An 11,555-nucleotide genomic window follows, 5' to 3' on the forward strand; every position below is an offset into this window, starting at 1 on the left:
GAAGAACCATCTTCCAAGGGTCTAACCCCTCGTGAGAAACATCTCTCCAACCCCCAGGTTACCAGTAATCTGTCCGGGGTCTGGTTAGTGTTTCTTCAGTTACTAATTAACAATGATAATGATAAGTTATTTCTTTATAGGGGGTATTTGAAAAGTTAAACCTTTTTAAATTGTAAAGTTTTCAACATCATCACATGCCAAGATTAATAACTACCAACCCCCACTATATGTGAATTAAATTGGTTGCATTGACGAGATACATACCTACAGGGCCGGCTATAAGGGAGGGCCGGGTGGTCGACGGACCCCGGCCCGACACCTTGATATGCCCGGATTTAAAAAATAATATATATATGTTTACAAAAAACAATATGTATATATAATGCTTAAACTTAGTTACACAACTACTAGCTTGGTTTAGTGGCAAATGGCTATGACTTTCAACCAAAAGGTTATGGGTTCTAACCTCACTTGAGACATATTAACAATATTTTTATAAAAAAAAAGTTTTTTACACAACCAAATCATATGACTCAAAAATTAACACTTATTTAAAAATTACATTGTTTTAACCCAACAAGATACCCCTTTTTATTAAGGCCCGAAAAAAATTTCGCATTCGGCCAAAATAATTTTAACCGTTCTCGGAGCCGGGCCTGCATACCTATGTAGTTAATAGTTAAATGATCAGTGAAACCGTTTTTTATATAATATATGTTTGTTTAAATATTTAAAGCCTTCATGCATCTTGGTGTTTTAATTTTCCATGGCCTTGACATGCTAGTTTTTTATTCTTTAGTATGAGTTTCCTTTTGCACTCCGAACATGATTTGTAGAATCATGTGTGATTGTCGTCAATATTTTTAATGTTTGCTAGACTGATAATTTTTTCATTCTCTAAATTCAGGAAGTAAAGTTATGATCATTCTGTATTAGAAGACAAAAAAGTGTTAGGATCAACAATACTTATTACTATATTCTCTTTAGGGTTTTTTAAAGCAAATCTTCAAGTGACAGTCTGTTTCTCTACAACTAATCGGTTTGTTATGGGTCAATTTAAAACAATGTTTCTAGTCACCTATAGTCATTATAGACAAGTAAGACAACTGATTCAAATGCCAGAGCTAATTATGGTTCTAAATTACACTAAGAAATGTTTGTTCATGTTATATCTAAAAATTCTAATACTTATTTTATTTGACTTTTTTTAATATAGCATTAGAAAATGGAGGAACAAGTAAAGAATCGAACTTGAACACTAAAGTCGTTTACGCTTAATTTTTTTCTGTCATTAGACCCTTTTATTTTCAGTTTTACTTGTTTACGGGTTGTATTTTTGGGTAATGTTGGTTTTTTATTTGGTTATTTTACGTTTACAAGTGAAGAAAGTTATCTTGTTATAATTTTTAGCATATATGTGACTTTCTTTCTTTTTTGGGGGGATTTGAGTTGGGTTTCGGGTTTGAATTTAAAAACCCCAAACCCCAAAAATCTTGACCCGAAAAAACCCGAAATCCAAAATTTCAACCCCAAAAAACCATCTTTATAAATGTTTAGTACCATTTTCGGGTGAAATACCATTTTTTTCTCCTTCATGGAATGAGTAAATTGGAAATTTTAATTTGGACCTTTTGTAAAATCCTCAATATCCCCATGTTAAGCGTTGGCCCACTAAATACTAAATACCTTTTGTTATTTGAAATTTTCCATTAATTATAAAGTGTTTTAAGTTGTGGCTCAAGGCAGGGGGGGCTTGTAAGTCTGTTTTATATCTGTCTCAATGATATTTAAATTAGATCAATAATTTAAGAAAGCTCATAAAGAAAGCAAAATGGGACCATAAGAGATTTGAGATAGATGCTTGTTCTAGTTGTATGAGATGGAAAAAAGAATAGTGAAATAGAAATCTATCAAGCAAAGAATATAACCATTTTCTTTCTTTCTTTCTTTCTTTCTAAGTTTTCCCCTTTGTTTTGTTAAGATAAAAGATGTTATATTTCATAGAAATCTTATTGTATTTGAAATGCAGCACCATAAAATTTTATCTCTTGATGCATGGTTTGTAATTTTTGCTATTTATGATTATCTTTTTTGGAATTAAAGTCCTTTTAAAAGGTGCATGTCTAATTCTCAAATATGGAGGCGGCTACACTTGCAAGACTCATGAAATTGGTAGGGTCCCATGTCCTAAGCAAGTTGTATTGTAGGGTCATAGAGTCGTTAACCACACAATCTCTCTCACCCACACACTCAACTCACATAGTAACTGTTCATAAAATTGTTGGGACCTATTTTTCTCAATTGTTTCACTCCAATGCTTACTCTATTATTGATTGGCTAAAAGTAACAATATATTCACTATTAGAGCAGTTGCGATTTCCCCTTAACTTTTATTACACTTATGTTAGTGGACCATGTCCTTGTGAACACCTTTTTCAGCTTCTTGTAGTTGATCCATTGTAAGTGTCTTTATAACTTTTAATTTGAGTTGAAAAACACATCACATATATGGGCATATAGAAAGTACATGTTCATAAGCATACCATGTAAAATAAAACCATGTATTAAGTGTTGCTTTTATGGAATCATTAATTGTTTATGTTTATGGTATCAAAGCTCACTTAGACTTGATCCATGTTTGCAAAATGAACTTCAGACAATAACAAAGACGGTCAATATCATTATCTCTGCAACAACCGTGACCGAGGACAAGTCCAAAAGTGGGTTGTTGGGGTCAGTCACCGTTAAACCCCTTCGATCCAACCATTCATGTTGCTTGGAACGTTGATTATCTTTTGAACACCTCCAATTTCTTTTGAAACGATTGCAAATGTTAAGGGGAAGACTGATGCTTCTTGCAACCCTAATTTCTCTCCAAGATGGCCCTGCCAGGAAAGTTGGTTTTGTACACCGAATCACTTGATCCATTCCTTAACACGCATGTTAGATCCTTTGGCCAAACTTCAAATCAAACCCCTAATAACATGCATGGTGGTTCAAGGCACCCAACACACTCAAATCTCATTCGAACCTAATTCGACTAATTTGCTCCTTTGACAAAACTCTGTCTAAAACAATATTTAGTTTGCAATAAATGACATGGTCAGTAGTGTTGCAAATAAATTAATGTCTAAATTGTTAAACTTTTAGCGGGTGAATCAAGAACACGAACACGAGATTTGTAGAACTCTCTACGACTCTTTTATTAAGAAAATGACAAACGAGAAAAACTTAATAATTAATGATACAATGTATGGCTTATATAGAGCCCATACATGACTAATCCTATACGAACTCAAATACACAATTTGAATATAAAACAAATAGGATTAAATAAAATAAGATTAACTTATCTTATAATAATAAACTAATTATTATATTAAATATTCTCCAAGATAGGAGTCTTCAATCTGATTTGGTGTTGGACACGTTTAACACTCTCTCTCAACACCAAACTTCTTCTAACCGTGACAAACACGAAGCACCTCGACTCGAAACAACCCTCAACTCAACACAATAGGTCACGTCTTCCGACATCGGCTTAAATGTTGATTTCAACACTCCCTCTAGATTCTCTAGATTCATACGCGTTCCTTTATGATCTCTATCACGTGCATTGATCATCTTCGGTAGTCTCCTATGAATACACGGTTCATACACGTCAAATCAGCCCCGATATCACACCCGATCTAACCATCCCGACACACTGTCATGGCACGTCATTAATGTCCAACACACGGAAATTTACCCATCCCGACACACGGTGATGGCACATCATCACCAAGACTTTTAACTCGATGAACATAAAAACTAAGTTGACCCACAACCTCGTTTCACTCCCTTATACTGGCAGACCCGAACCATCTTGTAACTACCTCACCATCACTTGTTCGTCACTAAACCTGGACACGTTCGATCGGAAACTTACGACAATCAAAGCACTGGCACCCCATTGTTCGACCATCAACTCACCACAATCGGTTTGATCGGAAACATCGCGATCGGAACATGGACACACCTTCGATCAGATTCTCTGTTTTAAACGAACTAAAACAGTCGGCCCTCACTTCTTAGACTTGATCGGTTCAATCACTAACCTGAAAAACAGGTCGCAACTTGTTCATGATTAGAACCCCGGACACACCTTCAATCGGAAACTTACGCATCTTGATCTGAACCGGACACCCCTTTATTTGATCGGAAACCTACCTCGATCGAAACACAGGCATACCTTCGATCAGAAATTCACTATGATCGAACCTTGCAATCATAACTAGATCGAGACACGGGATCGACAAACACCGAAAATTATTATATTTTTTTTTCTTTTCTCGATGGCTCTGATACCACTTGTTAAACTTTTAGCGGGTGAATCAAGAACACGAACACGAGATTTGTAGAACTCTCTACGACTCTTTTATTAAGAAAGTATTATTAAAACATGTATAATTTAAAAACATTGACCATTAGTTATAAATTTCAAATTCCATAATTTTGATAGTATGTGTTATTTGATCAATTGATTTATTTACCTGGAATGAATGAGAGAAAATATTAAGATTTTTTAAGTAAAAATAAATCAAGGAAGAATATGGGTTTCACATCATTACCAATATTTTACTTTATTAGAAGAGTAAAATATTATCATTAATTATATTTATTATTAGTATTTCCTCAATTAGTATTAAAAAAAGGTTGTATTTCCTTACATGGCAAACAACGTAACTATTGATTCAATGTAAAATCTAATTAGAAAACACCATAATTAATGTGTACAAGAAATAAAAAAAATTGCAAAAATTTTATTATTATTATTATAGATAGTCATAACTCACAACTAAGGCTATGATAATCTTAACTAAATAAGTCAAGAATCACATTCAGAAAATAAAAAATCAATTTTCTATAATAAAATTACTACAGTATCATTTTATTTTAATTTTGATTTATTCCAAACCAAACTCCTACTATATATCCACGAGATACATGAAGCATAACATCATCCTAAACTTTACTCAATTCACATGCATAGAAGAAGTTAACAATCCATCCAAATTCCTTTCTTTAATTTTTCACCTTCTTCATCCCATAACATTCCCACCACATTACACACATCTTTCTTCAATGGCCATATTCAATCCTTCTGTATATCTTCTACTATTATCCTTGTTATCTTTCAACTTTGTGTTGTTAGCTTCATCACTAAGACCAGTTCATCCTATCAACAAACATGGTGGATATAGGCAGCCAATCCGTCAGTCGAACCAATCCAAATGTGCTTTGTTCATGGGCTCATGGGTTCATGACGAATCTTACCCGATTTACAACGCTTCTGCTTGTCCTGGCATTATTGACGCCGAGTTCAATTGCCAAATGTATGGCCGACCCGACTCAAATTACCTCAAGTATCGATGGAAACCCGCCAATTGTGAGCTACCCAGGTTAATTTCGTATCCCAATTCTGGTTAATCATTTAATTATAGGAGTTGATAAATTCGGGCAAATGTACTTTTTTTTTCTAGTAAAAGTCTCTCAACCATTTTTTACACGTAGCATATTTTTTTTGTTATTTCTCGGAAAAGTTTCTACACAGTATTTCGTAAATAAAGAATAACATATTTTTTGTTTTTATTATAATAGTCCCTGTATTAAAATTGTAAAAGAAAATCTCTTAATATGATTGGATTAAATAACGAAAACATTATTTGACAAATTACATGGCAATGCGTATAACTTTTTATGATTTTAAAATATATTTTCAGGTTAATTTCGTAACCCAATTCTGGTAAATCAGTTAATTGTAAGTTGAAAAAGTTGATATTAAGAAATAACGATTGGTATTATTTATTTACCAGATTCAACGGTCTGGATTTTCTTACGAAAATGAGAGGGAAGACAGTGATGTTCGTGGGAGATTCTCTGGGTAAGAACCAATGGGAGTCGTTGATTTGTATGACGTGGTCAGCGGTGCACGGGACGCCCACCAAGAAAATTTTAGGGGATCCGCTCTCCACATTTAAGTTTCTGGTAAAGTGTTTAATTATTTAAAAATTTTATCATGGTGTGTAAATAAGTTTAGCCGATCTCAAACTCGAGATCGTGTTGACTTACTAGAGCTCAAGCTCGTTTTGTTTTGACTTACTAGTTACTTGAGCTTGAGCTCGTTTTGTTTTGACATATATAATTAAATTATGGAGTATATGTTTTTAGAAAACTCTTAAGCAAGTCTAAGCTTAGATCGAGCTCGTGTAGTACCTTAAATGTGCCAAAGCTCGGCTAGAGCTCGGTTGTGTAGTGTGAAATTAATTTAAAAAAAAACAAATAAGATAAAACTTAAAAATACACAAACTAAACGACTTTGATTTGATGCTCTAGTTTTTACTTTTTACGGACACGAGAGGCAAGAGTGAAATTTATTGATTGGAATTTGGTGATAATGAATTTAGGAATATGGGGTGGATGTGTCATTTTACCGGGCACCGTATTTGGTGGATATTGATGCCGTTGGTGGGCGTAGAGTGCTTAAGTTAGAGGATATAACGAAGAATTCAAAGGCATGGATGGCTGCCGACGTGTTATTGTTTAACACCGGTCATTGGTGGACTCATAAAGGCTCACTTCAAGGGTTGGTACTTTTATTATTTTTATATATTGTAGGGTATGTTACAAAAGTAACAAAACACGAGGAACAAATATATTATTTAATTTTTTGCTATGTAAAAATTCGTTGAAGTTGCAATATTTATTTTTTCTTAAAACTAAAGAAGGTTTATGATCAAATTTTGTTAATCTATAAAACCTAAATATTTAAAAAACATGTTTTGTACATGACACACATACCATTTGTTTTAGTAACTCATATACTCTATTTCTACTTTCAAATTACTAATAATCACAAGACTCGAACTCACAACTTTTAAAAAGGGTAAACATTATCCTAACTCTTTAGTACCGTCAATCCAAGGGCCTTTTGGTACATGACATGTATATCTATATGCAAAAATATAAAAATTTGTAAATTGTCGATAAAAAAAAGATTTAACAATGTTTCTTTTAATTCTCGTATTAACTTAGTGGAATATAATAATTTAGTTTTATAAACACATATAATAATTTGACTTGGCGGTACCTATGTTGATTTGATAGGTGTACGCTAGTAACGGTTAAAAAAATAAAGATTTCTAAATCAATACTTATATACTACATTTTTTTACATAATTTTTTTTTCTTTTCGTTTCTCTCTCTCTCTCTCTCTCTCTCTCTCTCTCATATCGAATAATAATGATTTCCCTAAATTCGTTTCATAAAACGTTTTATTTAAAAAGAAAAGTTGAGTTAGTTCATCTAACATTTACATAAGCCGAACATTTCTTTCATTATTCAACCGTTACATCACTTTTTTAAAAGCATTTACATGTTTATGAATCATATCGTTTTTATTATTCAATCAGTATAAGTATGTAATACACGGGTCTATAAGTCTATCATAACCTAGCAATAGTATTAACTTGAGTATTAACTTGGTGGTGATGCAGGTGGGACAGGATGGAGTCTGGTGGGTCTTTTTATGAAGATATGGATCGGGTGGTTGCACTGGACACAGCCCTGAAAACATGGGCCCAATGGGCTGATTCACATGTTGAATCCACTAACACCCGAATATTCTTCCAATCCGTTTCCCCAACTCACTACAAGTACGTATTTCTAATCTGACATGGTACAAATGCATTATTATCAACATTTTGTATTTAAGTTATAAATAATAAAAAAACTAAATATGTTGGTAAATAAACGTGAGAAAAGGATAGTGTCGGCTGGTAGATCCATAGGATGGCCCATCAACCATAATGGCCTAATGGGTTAACCAATAAGTAGCTGTTCAAAACTTCAATTTGGGTCCATTATTATAGCCCCTAATTTCTAGCCACAATTATATGACTTTTGGATGTTACTATGTATGTTAGGTGCCAATTTAAAGTTCACCTTTAATATGATTAGTAGGACCGGTTAAACAAGAAACTTTAAGATAGCCGCTTAAGACACGATGATCAACCCGCATTAAATCGGGAACGGGTTAGGTGAAGCGGGACTGGATCTAACGAAGAAGCACAACTTGACTTTTCGTTATTAGATATGAAGGAATTTATATTTGGGCCGATACGGAATCAAAATAGCTCGTTAGATTGGGTACAAAGACCACCCTATGATACTAAAGTCAGAATCTCGAATTTATATTAACGGGCTCCTCTCCTGTGAGGTTAAATTTTAGCGAGCCTAAGCCCAATTAAATATAATCTCTTCGATACTTGTAGAATTTGATCATAGCGTTTAACTAGTAATTTACTCGCGCTTTGCGCGAACTCGGACGTTGTAGTGACGAGTAATGAGAATTCGGTCGGTATTGTTTACGTTCATTATGGTGTCGGAACAAAACCTAAAAAAATATTCGTCGAATTAACATAGTTTGAATAAAACCTAGAAAAATATAGCGGCACTCTTATAGCGCAGGTAAAACAATGTTTATTCGGTCGGTAAAACCCGAGTTGCGATGGTGCGACGACAAGAATTCGGTAGGTATCAGTTACGTTGGTAACGGTGCCATAAATTCATCGAACCAATATATAAAAGATTAACGTATTAAAAAAAAAATTTAAAACGACATGTATTTGGTCAGTAAAACTCCGGTGTTAGTAAAACCCAAACGTTGTTGGTCCTTGGCGTTGAGAAAGTGAGTCGAAGTGAATTCGATCAGTTTCGGTTATGTTTGTTACGATATCAGAACTAAACAAATATAAAAAAATCGAGGTGAACAGGTGAGGTGGCATCGTCGGTAAAACTCGGACGTTGGCAAAACCCGAGTCTTGTCACTCCCAGCGTTGAGGCGGCAAGTATATACAATATCGGTCATTTTCGTTATATTCGTTACGGTGTCAAAACTAAAACATAAGGGAAAAAACAAATAGCATGGTCCAATGACAGAGCGCTATGTGGCCCAATCAGATTACTGTGACACCAACTTTGTGTTTTACTATATTTAGATAATAACATTGCATACATTAAGGCATTAAGCAAAACCGTCCTGTTTTTTAAGATTTAACCTGTCAGACTGATCAGCACAAAACGCTGCAACTTTTGGTCTATCATATATAGCATTGCATAAAAGTAACAAAGGAATACGTGTTATATAATATGTTAGTTAAAATGAATTATAATATAAAACAATAAAATACACAAACACTTAAAATGTTATAGGTGGTAAAGTTATCCAATATAGAATAACAAATTAATTAAGTGGTTGATGTTATTCACACATTGCATCTCTTGCGTGTTACCTTTTTTCTGCATTGAATCAATCAACGGTTTTTCCAACTTCTTGTGCCATAATGAATAGCTGACTCATCTGTGGAACCTTTACAGCCCATCAGAATGGAGCGTCGGTGCCACGAGCATTGGAAAAAGTTGTTACGGTGAGACAAGCCCGATGAGCGGGTCCACCCACCCGGGGATCTACCCGGGTCAAATGAGGGTCATTGACACAGTGATTCGGGAAATGAAATACCCGGCATATATACTAGATATTACAACCTTGTCAGCGATGAGAAAAGATGCACATCCATCAATTTACTCGGGTGATTTAAGCCCGCGTCAACGGGCTAACCCGGACCACTCGGCTGATTGTAGTCATTGGTGTCTTCCTGGCTTGCCTGACACATGGAACCAACTCTTTTACACTGCTTTGTTGTTCTAGCATTATGTGTATGATTTGCGTGTATAGGTGGTTTATAAAAATGTATAATAGTTATTTTTTTTTCTTAGGTTGAATTAAGGTTATGGTTTTTAGAACTTTTATAAACATTTTATGCACCTTCAATCAAGTGTAATTTGTGTGCGAGTTTTAAAGAATTTGGTAGCTGCTTTTTAATCTTATATATTTTGTATTTAATGGTGTAAATTAGCTGCAACTAAACTCGTCTAAACTCAAGTTTGGCTTGTTTCAATGAAAAGAGCTCGAGTATGGCTCGTGGCTGATTTTTAAACTCGTCCAGTTTTATTAGTTACTAATCATTTAATTGTACTTAGATACATATAAAATTATTTTTATAGTTTAAATGTAAACATACTATGTAACATTTATTTTGCGATTATATAACTTATAAAATTATTTTATTTACTCAAATAATATGCCCCTTTAGGCTTGCGAGTCTTCCATGCTCAGTACATAAGGCACATACCCATTTTTCTAAAATTAGCTTCAATGTTGTCTCAAGTTTGTTTATGCTCGATTTTGTTCAAGCTACGGTGTTCATCGGGTTGATCTTGGGTTATTAGGTTTTTTGAAAACTTCTAAACATAATTCGAACTGATTTAGATCCAAAGGTTCAAATTTGGTTTTACATAAGCATTTTTTTTGTCCAAAAAAAAACAATCTTATATAATTCTAATTCGAATAATCAGGTGGTTCAGTTTGAAATTAAATGAATTAAACTCCACTTGAAAACCAAATTAAAATCAAGTTCAGCCGTTCAGGTAAGGACCTCACTCGAATGTACAAAACCCAAACACGAATTATGATTGAATAGAATTTTGAGTTTTCGGGTGCGATTTAAATAATAAACGCCCTCAGTTAAGCTTTTTAACAATCCAGTCTCAAGTCTAGTCATTTGTTTTAGTATGTGTTATATAAAATAGTTTGGGCCTTATTATTCACAAGTCACAACTATAATATCATCTAATCATCTATCCACATGATATCTGGGCCTTTGTATTCATCATAACTGCGTATCATATTGATTGGGCCTTTGAATTCGTAATTGTCTCTCTCCCAGCCGTCTATTTCTAAACATTAATCTCAACCGTCAGATTAACTAGTTCAAACTCTATTTAACAAGCCGTCTCTTCCACATAATCTTAACTAACTCTTAACTCCCAGTTAGGTTAAACACCAAAACATGTTTTCCTGTCTGTTCATATATTTTTATGGCTTCCCTTATCTGGTCGGCATGAATCTATTCAGTTTCTGTCTGACTCGTTCCCTAGAAGCAACATCAGTTGTGCTGTTTCAAATTTTATTATAATTTTCAATTGATTTTTGTTGAACAACACATTGTAGCAGCTACATAGGTACAATACCGATACTATACTGAACCGTTACTTGATTTTTAACATGTTTTTACTGTTGTCGTAACAATTTTTTTGGTTAGGTACAGATCAATTCAAGTACAATTAAAAGTACAAAAAAAAATGTTACAGTATGATATTGGGATTTAATACGTATACGATTTGTTGAGGAGTTGATAGTGATGAGCCAATACAGACCTGTAATGATTTGCGAGCATGATCGCAACTTATTATGAACATCTAAGGGACTGAGTCAAATTTATTATTTTGAATCCTTTTATTTGAGCAATTTGTGGCTTTTTTAATATGAGGATGAGATTTTGGTTAAACTAATTAGTGTTTCCATTAATCTATGAAGTGAAGCCTAGATAAATATGTTCCCCTCGCTATCCGGTGTTACGTTTAATGTTGCATTTGGACGTTGGGAAACTACATCT

At 33.9% G+C, this 11,555-nt stretch overlaps 1 protein-coding gene and 2 non-coding genes across 3 annotated transcripts; all 3 read left to right on the top strand.

Annotated features, from left to right (window-relative positions):
• Positions 1-5,049: 5,049 nt before the first annotated feature.
• LOC143593327 (protein PMR5-like) lies at positions 5,050-9,925 on the top strand. Its single transcript, XM_077072992.1, has 5 exons — positions 5,050-5,441; positions 5,856-6,027; positions 6,447-6,625; positions 7,536-7,694; positions 9,418-9,925. The coding sequence occupies exons 1-5, from the start codon at positions 5,125-5,127 to the stop codon at positions 9,746-9,748; spliced, it is 1,158 nt and encodes a 385-aa protein (XP_076929107.1). The 5' UTR covers positions 5,050-5,124; the 3' UTR covers positions 9,749-9,925.
• A 1,365-nt stretch (positions 9,926-11,290) lies between these two features.
• Positions 11,291-11,376, top strand: LOC143593676 (small nucleolar RNA SNORD25). The gene has a single exon (XR_013146155.1). It is a non-coding gene; the product is annotated as a small nucleolar RNA SNORD25 (small nucleolar RNA).
• A 34-nt stretch (positions 11,377-11,410) lies between these two features.
• On the top strand, positions 11,411-11,555 carry LOC143593716 (small nucleolar RNA snoR136). Its single transcript, XR_013146168.1, has one exon. It is a non-coding gene; the product is annotated as a small nucleolar RNA snoR136 (small nucleolar RNA).

The sequence above is a fragment of the Bidens hawaiensis genome, unplaced genomic scaffold (genome assembly GCF_021521415.1).
Source record: "Bidens hawaiensis isolate Kalapana, Puna unplaced genomic scaffold, B.hawaiensis_p1.1 tig00001685_1, whole genome shotgun sequence".
In the NCBI taxonomy this organism is placed as follows: Eukaryota; Viridiplantae; Streptophyta; class Magnoliopsida; order Asterales; family Asteraceae; genus Bidens; species Bidens hawaiensis.

Bases quoted from the DNA above. Each gene is read 5' to 3' on its own strand.
- LOC143593327 (XM_077072992.1), top strand. From the start codon at position 5,125: ATGGCCATATTCAATCCTTCTGTATATCTTCTACTATTATCCTTGTTA. The intron at 5,442-5,855 runs GTTAATTTCGTA...TTTATTTACCAG, and splicing joins GCCAATTGTGAGCTACCCAG to ATTCAACGGTCTGGATTTTC. The intron at 6,626-7,535 runs GTTGGTACTTTT...GTGGTGATGCAG, and splicing joins CATAAAGGCTCACTTCAAGG to GTGGGACAGGATGGAGTCTG.